At 46.1% G+C, this 17,416-nt stretch overlaps 1 protein-coding gene across 3 annotated transcripts in view; it reads right to left on the bottom strand.

The window, feature by feature from the left end:
* The window catches only part of LAMA3 (laminin subunit alpha 3), a 249,933-nt gene that overhangs the window by 97,902 nt on the left and 134,615 nt on the right, over nucleotides 1-17,416 (bottom strand). For all 3 annotated transcript variants that reach the window (XM_036245198.1, XM_036245200.1, XM_036245199.1), the window contains 9 exons: nucleotides 16,698-16,858; nucleotides 13,283-13,391; nucleotides 10,712-10,809; nucleotides 9,715-9,859; nucleotides 7,166-7,292; nucleotides 6,943-7,082; nucleotides 5,134-5,249; nucleotides 3,773-3,984; nucleotides 2,620-2,827 (listed from right to left, as the gene is read on the bottom strand). In XM_036245198.1, the coding sequence (XP_036101091.1) occupies nucleotides 2,620-2,827; nucleotides 3,773-3,984; nucleotides 5,134-5,249; nucleotides 6,943-7,082; nucleotides 7,166-7,292; nucleotides 9,715-9,859; nucleotides 10,712-10,809; nucleotides 13,283-13,391; nucleotides 16,698-16,858 (1,316 nt within the window). The remainder of the gene's footprint in view (nucleotides 1-2,619; nucleotides 2,828-3,772; nucleotides 3,985-5,133; nucleotides 5,250-6,942; nucleotides 7,083-7,165; nucleotides 7,293-9,714; nucleotides 9,860-10,711; nucleotides 10,810-13,282; nucleotides 13,392-16,697; nucleotides 16,859-17,416) is intronic.

Genomic DNA, 17,416 nt, shown 5'->3' with positions numbered 1-17,416 from the left:
ATATTAAAATAAAAACAATGATTCCTAATTCAATCTGTTTCCCTTTTTATAACCACCCTGGATTTCCTTTTCTGAAGCCAGTTTTAATTCTACTGTTTCCTCTGTTCTGATAGATGTCCTGGGGAGGTTTGAGGTGTGTGTGTGTGTGTGTGTGTGTGTGTGTGTGTGTGTGTGTGTTGGACTGAGAAACTGCAGAAGTATTTCAATAGCAACAAACTGGCCTGTTGATTCCTAACTCTCTCACGACCACCTTTTGAAACCCAAGATGGCAGGTTGAGTCAGTGTTGCTCGCTGAGCTTCGTGGAGAGAAGCAGTCAGTTCTCCTTATCCTTGTGGATGTTTCCATTGAGAGCCACATGTTTTATTTACAAATACCTGGAGCTCTGACGTCAAACATTTATGGCTAACTTTCACTTTCCTGCCAATAAAAGGGTTTGTTTTTCAAGCAAGGGAGATGGCGTTGATGGGAATGTGAAGAGGGAGAGGTCAATGGTAAGGGAGTGATGGAAAATAATTGTGAAATTCGCTCTTTGATGGAAGAAGGCACTTGTAGAGATAGAAAAGATACAAAGCATAGTGGGGGTGTTAGCCGGGGGAGAAAAAAAATGATACCCACCAGTGAAAAGGTGGGGAAAAAAAAGAGAGAAAGGTCGTGGGAGCACAGACAGCTGTATGAAATGAAGGTGCAAGTAGAGGAGATGCCGAGAGAAAAGCCACATAGCCCAGCCGAGATTAGGTGGCATGGTTGCATGCTGGACCAAACCTACACGGTTCTGCTCCTTTCCAGTGACTTTTTGGACCAAGGGTTGAAACAGAAGGAGGGAGGCAATTTTTCCTGGAAGCAAATCTAGATCAATAATGAAGTCACAGGATCACACACAACTGCTCTTTCTCTCTACTTTTCTGTAAAGTTGAACAGGTCGTGATCGGCACATATTGCTCCGTTGGCTTCCCACTCAGCCATCTCCAGTCTGCAAGCAAGTCCTGGGCACAGTGCATTTTCTGCTCCGCACATTCCCGCTGGTCCTGGGAGTCTGTGCTTCCACACCAGGTGCATCCTCCTCGCACGTCAGTGACTTACTGGAGATGAGTTAGATGTTTTCACCCGCCCGTGGGTGCATTCGGGTACACAATGCAGAGTCGTCAGTAATGAACTAAGTGCCTGTCTTCCTTCCGGAGAACAGCTTAAACAGAACTTAATATATGCTAATCAGTTGTAATAAAAATTCCCTAGAGATTGCCTCAAATTCTTTGTGCAAATCACATTCAGTTTATACTCTTACTCTGAGAAGGAGACACAACCGAGTTGACTCAGGATGGACTCACACCCGTGTATTTAAAGACTTGGAATGTTTCATGACTCAAGTTTTCCCTCAGCTTCCTTCCCATTGAACAAGGGAGTTGATTAGGTACTGGCAACAATTAAGGTGTGGTTAAGGGCCCTCCCTTAGGAAAAGTGAACAGCACTGCTATAGAGTGTTGACTTTTGTCCCCCAAAAAGATATGTTCCAGTTCCAACCCCTACTACCCGAGAATGTGGCTTTATTGGAATTGAAAATAGGGTCTTTTCAGATATAACCAAGTTAAGATAGGTCATACTGGAATAAGGTGGGCCCTACTCCAAAGTGATTGGTGGGTGGCCTTCAAGAAAAGAAGAGAAGGACACACAGAGAGAACATCATGTGAAGACAGAGGCAGAGATTGGAGTGATGCATCTATAGGCCAAAGAAATCAAGGATTGCTGGCAACACCAGAAGGTGAGAGCCAATGCGGGGGTTCGGGGGGGTTGTTTGGGAGTGGGGAGGGAAACGCGGTGGCAGGCACAGGCTGGAGAGCCTCCTGAGAGTGAGGCTGCCCCCAGGAACACCGACAGGCCCAGTGCCCGTTACTAAGAGACAAGTGGCAGACACTGGCTCCGATCGGTGCAGGTCAGGCTCCGCACTGAAAACTAGAAGCCGAAGTCACGTGACTCCAGGTGCTCAGCCTGATCTCAGCAGGACTGGAGAGTGGTTATAGGGGATGAAGGACAGGATCCAGTCTCCTAGAAGAAGAGGCTGGGCAGAATTAGGGAGTAGGTTGTGTAGCAGGGAAACTGAGCCGGAGCTTCTGGAGTCCTGGCCAGTAGGGCAGTAGGTAGGAGGAAGTAGATGAGTCACCACCCCTTCCAGCCGGCCTGTCTGAGTGACGGGGGCAGGCCTGAGGACTTCAGAGTCGGTCATGCACTGTTCTTAACAAACCTTCCAGCTAACCCCAGGATGCAGTTTGGGAGCCCAGCCCTGAACAGGTAGATAGGTGCTCACCACAGGGTGAGACAGTAGAAGACACTGATAACTTTATACATATATTTTGACACACACACTAAGAATGATGCCGGAGTGAATAGACAAGGCAGATTGTGGCCTCAGGTGACTGGCCACCCGCCCACTCAGGCTCTGCCGGGTTACCTGAGGGGACAGGGTACTCCACACAGGTAGCCCCTTCTGCGCGTGGACCTGCACCCTGAGCCAAACATGGTGCAGTCCCCGAACCCGTGAGAAATGGGAAGTAATGACCAGTGCGTGGCAGGTGGCGCCATTCCTTCCCATGACAGGACCACACAGGTCAATGCGCGGAGCTCACCTGCACTGCCCGTGGTCCCTGTCGCACTCCGGGATGGCAGCCCCAGCAGCAGCGCCCGCCCGGGAGCAGTTGCAGCCTTCGCAGCCCGCCAGGGGGTGGAAGCTGAAGGAATGGCTCTCGCACACGTCGCACTGGGGCCGGGCCGTGCGGGGAGGGCAGAGGCACTGCCCCGTCGTCTCCTCACAAAGGCGCCGGCCGCAGCTGCATGCTGGCCAGGGGGCAAAGAGATACAGGTAAGATTCGATGCCTGACCTCCAGCAGGGCTACCAACAGCCAGGATTTCCAGAAGCTTTCAAGGGGTCTGGGAGAAACGTCTTGCTTTTTCTTCATTATGACATTATTGGTCAAAGCTGATAGGAAAGGCCCTTTCTTGGGGCTAAGAGCAAACATATCAAATGCTCATGGTGGATACGGTGTATGACACAGTGTGTGAACACTATACTGGTTCCTACCAGCTACTCAGAGGAACCCGCCCAGCTGCCCATCTGTGCCATTCTAGTGTGAGGTCTCTGGATCATCGGACGTTTGCTCCTCCCAGGCTCCCTGAAGTGGCTCCACATCACCCCTGTACACTGAGCCCAGAGCCAGGACTTGACTCAGGAGGACCATTAGGCAAAGGCTGGTCTCCATGTGGGGACTGTTTGTGCCACACCTGCACCCCTCACTGCTGCTACATGGCCGGAGCTGACCCTACGTCTCAGGCAGCAGGACGGCTCTTAGATCAAGTCTGCAGACTCCTTGTTCAGGGAGTAGTATGCCCTCTGACCCTGCCTGTCCTCCCATCGCAACCTTGGTTGGGTTGCACAAACTGAAAAGGCTTCCACTAGGAAGGAGATTGAGTTGGCCAATATTTTAATGCTTAAGGCTACTTACACTCACCCACTTTGCCAAACGCATGGGTCACCTAGCCTGGGAAACACAAATATTTATCTTCTAGAACTTTGCTACTCAGAATGTGGTCCATGGGCCAGCAGCAAGGGAATAATGAGTAGAGACCGTCAGGCTGCAGCCCAGGCCTCCTGAATTAGAATGTGCATTTCCACAGATCCCTCCGTGAGTCCCCAGCACAGTGAAATCGGAGAAGCCCTGCCCTACATGAGCATCGTCCACCTGGGACCAGAGACCCCTCTGCACGGCCTGAACGTGCACTTACGCTTGCAGTGTGGGAATCCGTAGTAGCCCGTTTGACAGCGGGTACACTGACGACCAATCACACCAGGCTGGCATCGGCACTGCCCGCCCTCTGGGCTGCAGTGATGGCCAACGGCCCCAGAGGGGTGGCACTCACAGGGCAGTGCGCCCTTGTGGTAAAGGGCCACCAGGGACCGGGCAGAGTTCTTACAGAATCCGGAAGCTGTCTGGGGGCTGTGGAGACAAAAACAACTTGTGGTGCTATCCCAGGAGGTGTGCCCAGAAACAATCCCACCTTCCCTTCCTATTTACCCACCAAGCAGGGTCTGTGGGGAGAGGCTCTGGCTCTGGAGCCTGGGAGAAAATGGAAGAACAACCCATCCCTGGACCCACAGCCAGTGACAGCCACCCTTCCCCTCACCCATCCACCCCAGAACACCTCACAAGGTGGAACTTTAGGTGGCTGGAATAAGAGGGTGAAAATTTACCTGTAGAATGACTTGTATGATATGTGGATTATATATCAATAAAGCAGTTACAAAAAATTACACCTAAATGTGTAATGATACACCAATAACCATAATAAGGAGGACCAGGTGAACAGTCAACATTTATTGCATGTTACGTGCTAGAAGCTTTTCCTACATGTCACTTAACCTCATGACCACCAGGGAGGCCTTAGTCCCATTTCACAGATAAGGCAACCGGCTCCTAGAGGTGAAGCAACATCCCCGAGGCCACAGAGCGACAGAGTGGCCGAGCAGGCATGTACATCCATCGCAGCTGTTTGACCTCAGAGCCTTGGCTCTTCATACTTTCTGTGCAGGGAGCTTCTGCCTACCAGGCTGCCTGGAGCACCTGGGCTCCTCAGGAACCTACAGGGGGCTGGGTGGGCCTGCAGAGGAGAACAGGAGCTGATACAGGGCAGCACTAGGCTCTCGGCATTTGAAGACTCAGGACAAGGATGGGAGGTCTGTCTTGCTATGATGCTCCCCGCTCAGTCAGATGGCAATGGAGGGTGGGAATCAGGTCTGCATGCCTCCCAGTGGAGGGTACCCTGTGTGGCATCTTTCGGGAAACTGAGTTAGACAACAGGAAGAAGCAAAGAGGGAGAGAATCTCCTGAGCAGCCCATCAGTCCCAGTTTGGAGGGTGAACCTCTGTTGAGAGGTGGAAATCTTGCCCCGTGCATGACGAGACCTGTTATGAGACAACGTGTGCAGAGAAGAGCACACCTTCCCTGGACCCGGGACTCGCTGCCACTCCCTTGGGCGCAGGGAGGAAGAAGACAGATCCGAGGGCCAGCAGCTCCCTCGCCTTGCCCTGGGCGGGAATGGGGGAGAACCTCATGCATTCGAGGGCCTTTCCACAAAGTAATACTCACTCAATATAAAAACTATTTCCTCCACAATTGTTGATAAACTCGAGGGACTTGTCCACTGATTTTCTGTGAAGAATTTGGTAGTCATAATTCTCCGCGGGCACCAGGAGAACACGGACCTAAAGGAAACAGTGAGCACGTCTTTGGATTTCCAACAACAGGGCACACCTACTGCTGTTCATTACACTCTGTGTACTAAGATCAGTGTTCTCTGTCAGTAAGCCCAAGGCCAGATGAAACAGGATTTGTGAATAGAAGAATCACAAGAACACCCCTAAGCCAGCATTAAAGGCTCAAGCTATGGTCCTATGTAGGAAGTGATCATGAGAGCTGGGCAGGCCCCTGGGGCAGCTGCTCAGAGAAGCAGCAGCCTGGAATGTGGGTCGAGGCAGGAGGCCTGGGGGTAGACAGGGGCCTGTCAGGATGCCCCAGGCCCCGTGTCTGGAATGCCTCTGGATCTACAAGGGCTGTGGCTTTGTAGCTTTTAAAGGCGAGCAAATGGAAATGGCAGGACCAATGGAGAAACATATCATGGCTTGCCCCTGAAGTTTATATCACATCAGATGTGTTATCGTGAATAATTGTAGCCCTAGTTTTTAAAAGTCCTGCTCAGTTCTCTGAAACTGTATAAACGAGACTATGTTATTAACAAATACTGTAGGGCCCTGGCCGGTTTGGCTCAGCGGTTAGAGCATCGGCCTGCGGTCTGGAGAGACCCGGGTTCGGTTCCCGCTAAGGGCATGTACCTCGGTTGCAGTTTGTCCCCGGCCCTGGTTGGTTGTGCGGGTGGCGACCACCACTCGATGTGTCCCTTTCACATCGATGTTTCTCTCTCTCTCTGTTCCTCTCTCTCCCTCCCACTCTATCTGAACAAAGAATGGAAAAATGTCCTCGGGTGAGGATGATAAAACAAACAAACAAACAAACAAACAAACAAAAAACAAATACTGTAGGAAATTTCAAACGTCTTTATCAACTACTCACCAACATTCAGCTTACAGAGAGACTATCAATCTGATGTTATTCAAGTCAATAAACATTAGCCAAGCACCTTGTGCCAGCTGATGTTCTAGGCACAGGGGAGACAAACAAAGCCAGGCCCTGTCCCTAGGAAGAGGACATCCTCGGAGAAAGAAGGTGCGTGAGCAGGGACTGGAGGGCTGCTCGACAGGCACTGGGTGACCGGGAACAGGGCAGGGGCGCTGGGCCTGTGCAGGGAGCAGGCTAGGTGGGAGATCTCCGGCTGTAGAGAGGGCAGCGGATGGCTTCATATTGGGGCTGGGGCTCAGGAGAAATCAGGGATGAATTCACAGATGTGGGCGCCACTCTCACCGAGGACAGAATAGAAGCAACAGGCACAGAGGATGTTACCGGGGGGAGGGGGTGACAGAAAAAGGGGCTCAGGGTCCCACCCAAGGGAATGCCTACATATGGGGACTAAGGGACAAAGAAATCACGGAAGAAGCACTAGAGAAAGTGGGAAAAAACGAGAACACAGCCATGGAAGCCACAAAAAGACAGTTTTAAGAACAAAGGATCTTAAATGCTTCAGAGAGAGACCAGTCAGAAGGGGAGTGAGGAGGGTTTGCGGGGGGTATTTTCTTCCCGTTTACTCTCTATTATTCCAGTTTTGCTTGATTTTAGTTGTCACGTACTGTTTTTTTGGTAAAAGGTAGCTGTACAATTGAAACATTTCTCCATAAATATGCCTTCAATGCCCTGGAGGAATTACTGTCATGAGCCAAACGGACACACAGAACGGCCGACCAGGGCGATCGGGCGAGGACAAGCTGAGGGACAGGCAGGACGCACCAATACTAAGGACTTTCCTTCCGGAACCTCCACAGTCACAGCCACCTCAGGCTCCGAGATGTCAAACTCCACCTGGTCTTCAGCAATCACGTGGTCCTGGCAGCCAAGCACGTGGGGGCAGAAAGAGGCCCGGAAGACACCTGGGCAGAAAGGGGAGGTCCTGTCACACCCCCGCAAGGCCAAGCGAGGTGGCACCTGGCGGGGTCCTGCTCCTGCCGCTCACCTGCCCACAGCCGCCCGCCCTGCACAGACACCTGCGCAGGAAAGGACGGGTGCGCGGGTTGACGGAAATGGATGACAGTAACGTATGGGCCCAGGCGTGGTACGCGTCCCCTCAGGGTCACATGCTTCTAGGAGGAAAAGGGAGAAAAAAAATCTCCTCAAGCTGCAGAGCTATGAATAACCAGAATCACAGGATATTTTGAGGTTAAAACCCAAAACAACCGAGGTATTGACCCAAGTGAAGTAAAAACTTTCACCTGAATGTTTATAGCCTCTTTATTTGTGATCACAAACGCTGGAAACAACCCAAATGCTCCGCAGTTGCAGAACAGATAAACCCACTGTATGCCCTGGCTGGTCTGGCTCTGTGGTTAGAGCGTCGGCCCTCGGACCAATGAGTTGCGGGTTCGATTCCAGTCAAGGGCATGTACCTCAGTTGTGGTCTGTCCCCCGCCCTGGTTGGGAGGTGCGGGGGAGGCAGCCAGTCAATGTGGCTCTATCATATCAATGTTTCTCTCTGTCTCTCTCTCTTCCCTCACACTCTATCTGATAATAAGTAGAAAAATAGCCCAGCCAGTGTGGCTCAGTGGTTGAGTATCGACCCATGCACCAAGCGGTTGCCGGTTTGATTCCCAGTCAGGGCACACACCCAGGCTGTGGGCCCAGTCCTCAGTGGGGGGCATGCAGGAGGCGGCCAGTTGATGTTCTCTCTCATCGATGTTTCTATCTCTCTCTCCCTCTCCTTTTCTCCTCTCCCTTTCTCTCTCCCTAAAATCAACAAAGAAAAAGAAAATTTTTTTTAAAAGTAGAAAAATATCCTCAGGTGAGGAATTAAAAAAAAAAAAGAAAGCCCAGATACTCATGCCTTGGCACAGGTGGCAAGTTCAAACTACACAAGTTCTAGCCCATGGGAGAGAGAGAGCCCTCACCCGGGACTCCCCCACCCCACCCCTCACACCCACCCAGTCACACTGAAAACCAGTCACACCCCTCTGTTTGTTCAAGTTTGAGTGTGGGCCCTCCTCTCTCCAAAAAGCTTCACTATGTGAGTAAGAAGTCTTTTCAAACTCTCAAAAAAAAAAAAAAAAACCCTACAAGAATAACAACAAGTTTATCCTCATCTTCCAGAAGAGAACATGATTCAGGGAGAGTAACCTGCTGAAGGTCACACACTAACTTGGAAATAACATTGGGACTAGAACTGTATTGTCTTGAATTCAATTCATTGCCCTCTTCTATGTTCAGCTTCCTTTCCCATATGAGGTCTCACTACATTTTCTCTCTCACATCTGTTAAGTTCCTAACTCAATTCAATGGGAATGGACACAAGCCATCTCTGGTATTAGAAGGATATAATATCATCAGAACAAATGTTAAGTCCTTGTATTTCACAGTGAACTTTGTAGTTCACAGTGAAAAAAAATTGTATTCCCATACTATATTTCATCCTCATGCCTAGATCAGCGATTTTCAGCTGGTGTGTCGCGAGTTTTATTAAAACATGCCATACTTGACTATTTAGTCAGGAGCACTGACCTCCTTCCTCTGAGACTGTCAAATTAAAAAATGACGACAGCCAACACAACAATAGTTGTCTGGTGTGAATGTCCTATCTTGAACCATAAATATAGTACAAGTCATAAAACAGAGTTGTATTTTATTGGCCACATTGCATAATAAGGTTGTGTCCAATCGGTTAATTCTTGGTACCAGAAATCTATATTATACAAGTATAGGCACCTGATTTTTTTTTTAAGTCCCTTTAGGAAAAAAGGGTAGATTATTATTATCATTTTAAATCGATCAAAATTATACCTATATTTTTGTCAGCTCAGCAAAAAATATATTTTTGGTGTGCCACAGAACTTTAGTGATTAGTTTATGTGTGCCGCAAGATGAGCAAGGTTGAAAATTGCTGCTCTGGAAGATTAATCAATAAATGTTTACTGAGAATTCCCTTCCTGCAGGCATTGTGCTTATGCAGCTGGTGATACAAAAAATTGTTCGCCGCCCTGGCCAGTTTGGCTCAGCGATTGGAGCGTCGGCCTGCGGAGAGTCCAGGGTTCGGTTCCCGCTAGGGGCACGTACCAAAAAAAAAAAAATTGTTCACCACAGCAGCTACTCATAAAGTGCTTCCTTTCCAACGTGGGAAGGTAATAAACGCAACAATGTTGAACAGCAATAGCCCGTGAAAACATGAGGTCTCATAAGATGTGCCCTGAGAAGTTGTCGAGTGCCTTAGACAGAGAGGCAAGAAGGAAAGAGCCCATCAGGAAGAGGTGGTCGCAGACAGGATCAACCAGATGCCTGCGTCTGGAATCCTCCACAGCTGATGGGGAGGATCTCAAACTTTAGGGGAACCTGAATTCAGCGGGAGGGCAATGAAAACACGGATCCCTGGCCCCTCCAGAGATTCCGATCCGGTAGCTCCGAGGCAGGCTTGCGAATCTGCATCCACTGCTACCAAGTTCCCAGGTGCTGCAGGTGCTGCTGGTTCGGGGCCACACTTGAACCACTGGCTTAGAAACAGCACGCTCAGGGCAGTCCTACCTGTGGTGCCATCAAGGTGGTGCCAGCAACAACATCAGCAGAAGGTGAAGGCTCCTGGGGCAGGAGAGGGGGAGACTCACCCCATGGGACATCCCAAACGAATGCTGCTGAAGGAGTTTTGGGGGACAGGGAGATACAAGTGGCCCTGAAAATGAGAATATTTAAAAATCTCATTTTAAAAATAACCATAAAAGGGAGAACTGCCCACTGATGAAGATATCGACTCTGAGTATAAGACGGTGTGAAGGATCCAGTCTTGGGGGACCCACAGGACTGTGGTGATCTTGATACTGGCCAGTGTATCCCAGCTACCTTCTCAATACAATGAGCTAACACAGAAAGAAAAACCTTAATTTTGAGGGAAAGTAAACTATATAGAAACGTACTGAAAATTCCCTTTTAGAACTAAAGTTGTTAAATAGATCAATGCAATGAAACATTATTCACCTCTAAACATACATGTTGACATAAAACTGTAAAAACAAAGAGAACAAATGCATGTTGTTTCTTCAGGTGCAGCCAGATTTCATTGCCTTGCTAGTTTCCAGGGTCCTAGCCATGTGCACAGATTTTATGACCGTGTCAATAAATTATTTTTGAATCCACATCAAAACAACCCTGCCAAAACCAGTAAGTATTGGTTAGCTCATTCTCATAACTCAGTTGGGAGATGGGTCATTATTTTCATGGTTTTTTTAAATGAAGAGCCTCCGACACAAGGATTCGCGGATCAGGACAAAGTGAGTTTCCGAGAGCTCAGAAGAGCGCTCAGCGTAACTGCCCATGAGCACGAGGCTTAACCAGCTTCCTGACATAACAGAATTCTGAAAAGACTTCTGGGGTAAATTGTTTAGCTGTTTGTTTGTTTTCTAAGTCGTCACCAGCCTTTCTCACTTTGGCCTAGTATCACCCCCAACATGGTATCAAGTTGCAGCCTTACAAGCATCATAGTATCATTCAGAACATAAATAAGGGACAAAGGAAGAAAACACATTACCTCTGATTAACAAATGGTCCATAACTGGCAATGCATTTTACTTCAGGTTTCAAATACTCCGTTGAGAATTCTTCAATGGGTATAATACAAATTTGATGCTGTCAAGCAAATACAATGCAAATAGGTATGTTGCAGTTATCAGCAAAACCAATGGTAAGGTCAAATACACTCTTTAAAAGGCTTGGAAGTGCTCTGGCCGGTTTGGCTCAGCAGTTAGAGCGTTGGCTTGCAGTCCAGAGAGACCCAGGTTTGGTTCCTGCTAAGGGCATGTACCTCGGTTGCAGTTTGTCCCCGACCCACTGGTTGGGTCGTGCGGGTGGCAGCCACATAATGTGTACCTTTCACGTCAATGTTTCTCTCTCTTCCTCTCTCTCCCTCCCGCTCTATCTGAACAAAAAATGAAAAAATGTCCTCGGGTGAGGATTAAAAAAAAAAAAAAAAGGGCTGTGAAGTAAAGGACTCATCCAGAGAAATTATAATTGTTATTTTAAAGTAGTCCAAATGGCATGATGGTGCTCCCTCTGGCATCATCATGTGCAACAAATCCTTTTTAATGTTATTCAAGGTCAGTGAATGATGAGATCTGGGAATAATAATATAAATAGACAAAATCATGTGAAAGTTCAAAAACAATTCTTCGTCAGTGACTTTGGTGCTTTTTTTCTTCTCCTGCCCTAAGCTGATGCTGGCTTTTCAGACCCTTGACAAAGAGGGGGGAGGGGTGGTGTGCAGCCAGGGAGCCTGCTATCTGGAGCAAGGGCTACTCCTGCTACACTCAATCTTTCTTAATAGAGGATGACGCAGATCTCAGGCACATTTGAATTTCATTGAAGGAACTGTCTCCAGAGCTAGTTTTTGAGTCATACAAGAAACTCAGTTATTAGCTTACCAATATATTTAATTTTAAATCAAAACTGTATTACTAGCTTGATCAGAGAACTGTTCAGTATCAACAACAAAAATTTTTATTGAACATCTACTATATGTCAGCCACCAGGTGATCAGCAAGACCAAGACAGATAACATTCCTGCCCTCATGGAGCTTATATTCTATCAGCCTTGACTCTGAATTACATTTGACTATTTCAAAAAGGGCAAATTTATGCTTCAAAGATGAAGAGTCAGCCCCGGCTGGGTAGCTCAGTTGGTTGGAGCATCGTCTCATACACCAAAAATGTGTAGGTCTGATTCCCAGTCAGGGCACATACCTTGGTTCCAGGCTTGATTCCTGGCCAGGGTGTGTACGGTAGGCAACCGATTGATGTTTCTCTCTCACATCAATGTTTCTCTCTCTCAAAAAAAAAAAAAAAAAAAAAAAAAAAATCAATAAACATATCTTTGGGTGAGGACATAAAAAAAAAAAAAATGAAGATTTAGCCACATTATAACTTCCAAAGATGAAAAGGTTAAGTCAATTGGACTGCTATATTTAAAAAGAGATTTGTAATTTAAAAAGTCTTAAATTATTATATACTTTATGGAATAATTTTTAAAAATTAAATTCCAGGTACTTCTTTAGAGAAAGCTCAAAGGTTTTAATACTGTCAAGCACAAATATTTAAAACACATTAGAACAGGCTTCTGGTTACTTCCCAGGGTGTGATGCATGCTTAATATTAACAGTCACAGGAAGTTGCTTCATATTTAGATAATTTTATGTTTTCTGAGATATTTACTGCAAATCTGGCCACTCCTTCCTAGCCAAGATCTCACTGACCCTGTTTATCATAATTCTCAGCATTTAAGTTGTGCTATTAAAAGGGTAGATATGAAGCATATTTAATTTACCAAAATTAACATTTTAAATCTTACTATTATATATCAGATTAACTGGATAACACTCTTTTTGAAAAAGAGTAACAATAATCTGAGGAAAAAAAATACCAGATGATTATAATCTTTAAAATTCTGCCCTGGCCGGTTTGGCTCAGCGATTAGAGCATTGGCCTGTGGTCCAGAGAGACCCGGGTTCGGTTCCCGCTAAGGGCATGTACCTCGGTTGCAGTTTGTCCCTGGCCCTGGTTGGTCGTGTGGGTGGCAGCCACTTGATGTGTCCCTTTCACGGCTATGTTTCTCTCTCTCTTCTTCTCTCTCTCCCGCTCTATCTGAACACAAAATGAAAAAAATGTCCTCGGGTGAGGATAAAAAAAAAAAATAATAATTCTGAAGGAATTTGCCAAGAAGCTAATAGATATCATAAAACAGTAAAATGAGAAAGAACATAAACAGTGACTACTACATTTCTCTACATCAGCAATAATAAGCTAGGAAATATAATGACAAAAGTTATCTCAATTCGTAATAGTGACAATGAATAAAAATTAATGAAATAGGGTTTTGTGAGATGTGCTCAAATCTGATGATTAAACTTTACTGAGTGTTATAAAAATGGCTCAAAGAAGAGGCAAGATAGATTTCTAGATGGGAAGAATAAACATCATAAAACTGGCAATTCTTCACAGGGTTAATGTCCTGGGTTTTTATAGATGTAATAAAAACCCAGCCAAAAGTTTCATAAGCTTTTTTGAAAACATAGATAGGAACCAAATGCTTCTAAAATCAATGGCATACCAGCAGGAACCGGGCCCTGTGCGCCTTGAGCCGAACCTCTGCGTCTGCCGACAGCTCGTAAGTGGCGATGCGGCCCCTGCCGTCCGTCACAGCACTGCGGCAGAGCACACTGCAAGAGGACACAGTTTTCTCAGCCTGACTCCCTGGTCTCCCTCCCTCTGTGCCTTCCTGTGGGTGGCTGAGTGCTCTTCCGTTTCTCCTGCTTGTAACCTGGTGGCCAACAGTGACTTTTCCTGCGCGGTGAGTTGAAGAGGGACACAGCTCAGGACCAGCACCGGAAAAGAACCTTCCACAGGGGTCCGAGCTGCACCTCTCAGGGCTAAACACCTTGCTTACCTTTTCCCCTGGCTTTAGGGACTTGGTTTAGTCATCGGGAGAAAAAGGCCCAGAGTCAATAATGCCTGATCATTAAGACAGCCTTCTTGGAAGTTTACCAATAGCCTTGGTATTGTGGGCGATTCAAGTTGCCTATTGGCCTCACAACCACCATCCCAGGCCTATGCGTGAGTGTAGCTGGGCTTCACACAACGTTGTGAGATACCCAGTTTGCCTTTGGAAACCCAGCCTGTTCCTCCTCATCCTTCCTTCCTCATTTCTACCAGTGGCAGGTCTTCCCTTCATCCCAACAGGTTAGATGTTCAGGAACATTTAAAAGGTCACCGTTTTGTCTGGCCGGTGTGGCTCAGTGGTTGAGCATGGACCCATGCACCAAGAGGTCGCCAGTTCGATTCCCGGTCAGGATACATACCCAGGTTATGGGCCTGATCCCCAATGGGGGGCATGCAGGAGGGGGCCAATCAATGTTCTCTCTCATTGATGCTTCCATCTCTCTCTCTCCCTCTGACTTCCTCTCTGTCTAAAATCAATAAAGGAAAAAAAAATTTTAAATAAAAAATAAATAAATAAAAGGTCACCGTTTTGAATCAAGAATACACTGTAATGGTAACCCATAAAGTATTTTTTGAGGAATGCTTCTGACTTTATATTCCATAGTAACTTTTCTGTCTATAAATATAATTTGGAACAAGTGTCACTCTAAAACAAAATGACCATCTCTGGGAAATACAGGGTGGGGCAGAAATATATTTACAGTTGTTCATACAAAAAATAATAAAATCATTAATAAATAATAATACAAGAATAAACTCTGTGTTTCACATACTGACAACCATAAACCTACTTTTGTCCGTGCTATATTTTAAATAATTTATTTAATGACTTTTGGGGTGAAGATTAGAATGAGATAGTGTATAAAGAGCTAAACACAGTTTGTGGCATATAATAGAAACTCAATAAACAGTCATTTTCTTTTCCTTTTTTGTACATGTGTATATAGAGTTATGAGTATGTGTCAACTAAAGTGCATTCCTTTTGGATTCAAACATAATCCTGGAAGTTAAATATGTTAAGTAATTCACTTAGGTTTAGATTTATCCTTATCCTCTATTAAATTCTTTCTAAGACTAGACTGACAGTAATAACTGGGTTGATTTAATCATTAATGATCACCTCTTTTATGGAGGGAAGATCAAATTTATCATGGCATTGTTTTGAAAAGTGGTATTCCCACTAGAACTATTACTTTTCTGCTGGGGATATTGTTTTTAATAACATAGAATGCAATTGAGAAATGCTGGTAAAGGTTCAACCCTCAGCAGGAGATGTTGCAATGTTGAAAGGGCCTGACATCTGAAATAGGTTTTTATGGGTCAAATATTTTCCAATTGCATATTTTTGGACTCTGGTATATGTAGCTTGTTCATATGTCCACACAACAAGCAAAGTAGAACAGCAGGAAATATTGTAGGCAAGTGAATAAATACCATGGGACCTTCCTGGGAGTGGTTAAGTACGATAGAAGTGACCCCTGTCCAACAATACTGTGTTGGAACCCTAATCATGGAAACTGGTGGTGGAGAACTTTGGTGCTGCCATGTCCATAGCCAAAATGAGCTGCAGAATATTTTGCAGCTCTTCCCCCAATGTGTCGTTCAGACAAAGGTCATGAAACAATGCTTATGGAATCCCGGAAGGGTGTCCCTTCTGCCTTTGGTTGTGAAATCTCTCCTCTGCTTGGCATAGATATTCTCAGCCTCTTCTGAAATAATTCAGAGAGTTACCAGGGTCATTAGAAATGCTTCCTTGTATCCTCTTAGCCATCTCTACTTTGTATCCTGTGGAGTAGGGATCAGGCCATGTGACCTGGAAGAAGAGCTGATGCAGAGGGTGGACTTGGACAGACAGGGTGTGAGGAAGACTTGCCCCAGGCCCTGTGGCCAACAGTCACCAGGATATCTGTGGAGGGGTGACCCACCCATCTGGGAGTGTACATTCCAGTGGTTGTTGATGTCACCTATAGATGAAACTAATATTTTCAGATAATGGGAGGATATCCTGGGGAACTTTTTGGCCCATCTGGTACTCCTTTTAAAAATCCAAACACGATTATATTCTTTGTTTTTTAAATCATCGCCCCAGAGAAAGGGGTGGATTAGATTTTTTAAAAAGATTAAAAACAAACTTTTTTTTCCTTTATTGATTTTAGAGAGAGAGGAAGGGAGAGGGAGAGAGGGATAGAAATATCGATGAGAGAGAATATCGATTGGCCACCTCTGGCATATTCCCCACTGGGCGTTGGGCCCACAACCTGGGCATGTGCCCTGACCAGGAATTGAACCAGTGACCTCTTGGTGCATGGGTAAATGCTCAACCACTGAGCCACACTGGCCAGACTTAAAAAGATTTTTAAAATAAGAGAGACCCCGGTTCGGTTCCCGCTAAGGGCATCTACCTCGGTTGCAGTTTGTCCCCGGCCCTTGTTGGGTCGTGCAGGTGGCAGCCACTCATTGTGTCCCGTTCACATCGATGTTTCTCTCTCTCTCTCTCCCTCCCACTCTACCTGAACAAAAAAAAAGTGGAAAAATGTCCTCGGTGAGGATTAAAAACAACAAACTTGTCAAGTCATTCTGCACCTGACGATCATCAAACATTAATGCTCTCTAGTTCTAAACGGCGTGTTGGGATGGCAGGCGTGCCAGAGAACAGGACTTCTTCCCTGTGCCACACACCCGTGTACTCGGCACAGCATTTGATGTGAGAGCATTGACTTCATTGCACCACATGGGGTGGCGGAAAATAAAATATAAAGTTTTGCTGCCTCCTGTCTGAGCCAAAATGGTAAGTAGAACATAACAGCTTTTCAAGAAAATGCACATTTTCAAGACACTGCCGACTGAGAAACCTCCCCACACCCACACTGGGTGGTGACACTGGATCACTCAACTAGGCACCTGCTTGTTTTTAAGATCAGCCTCAGAAAGGAAACAGCTTTCCAATCCAGATAAAAACCAAGGTTCCCAGAGCTGACCTCCTGACTGTTGAGTTACAGAGGAACCCCCAGGGCAGGACGGATTACCTGTACTTGCAGCTGTAGATGTTCACCTGGCCAACCAGGACAGACCCAGGGCTCTCCACGTGCACGTCAGCCACAGAAAGCTGCTCTGCTTCCGTGGAATACTCGACCACGACCACGTAGTGGCTGACCTGCGGGACCCGCAGCTGCAGATGCAGTTCCACCTGTCAGGGAGCCCGAGCAGACAGACGTGAAATGTACTGGGTGTGTTTATATAGGCAGTGGTGATAGGGCTGAGTAGACACCTGGACATAGTTTTCTATGTCACCATTGTAAGGTAGGCGGTCCTGTAGGTAGGGATGCCAGATAAAATACAGGATGCTCTGTTAATATGAAATCTAGATAAACAACACATAATTGTTGATCACCTTCAATTTAAAGTTAATGGGGCATCCAGTATTTTTATTTTCTAAATCTGACAACCCTCCATTTAGGAGCTTCTACTTTTTCTACTTATATATTTGCCTGTTTCTCAAGATAAAAGACACTCCACATCTTGAAGTAGAAAGACGTTTCCAGGGGGAGATAAGAGAAATGGAAGTGTGCCTTGAGGCTTTTTAGCTGTTTTTTAATTTGAAAAGAAACTTTAAATTATATGAATACAAACAATGTAAAGTGATACACACACCCTACTCCAGGGATAATGATAAATAATAACTTGGTTTTCATACTCCCAAACCACTTTCTATGTCTTAAAATGCACAGATGTGTATTTTTTAAAA

Source organism: Molossus molossus, unplaced genomic scaffold, assembly GCF_014108415.1.
Source record: "Molossus molossus isolate mMolMol1 unplaced genomic scaffold, mMolMol1.p scaffold_m16_p_6, whole genome shotgun sequence".
Taxonomy (NCBI): Eukaryota; Metazoa; Chordata; class Mammalia; order Chiroptera; family Molossidae; genus Molossus; species Molossus molossus.
Note: the sequence above shows the minus strand (reverse complement) of the source record. Positions and strands in the feature narration are given on the sequence as shown.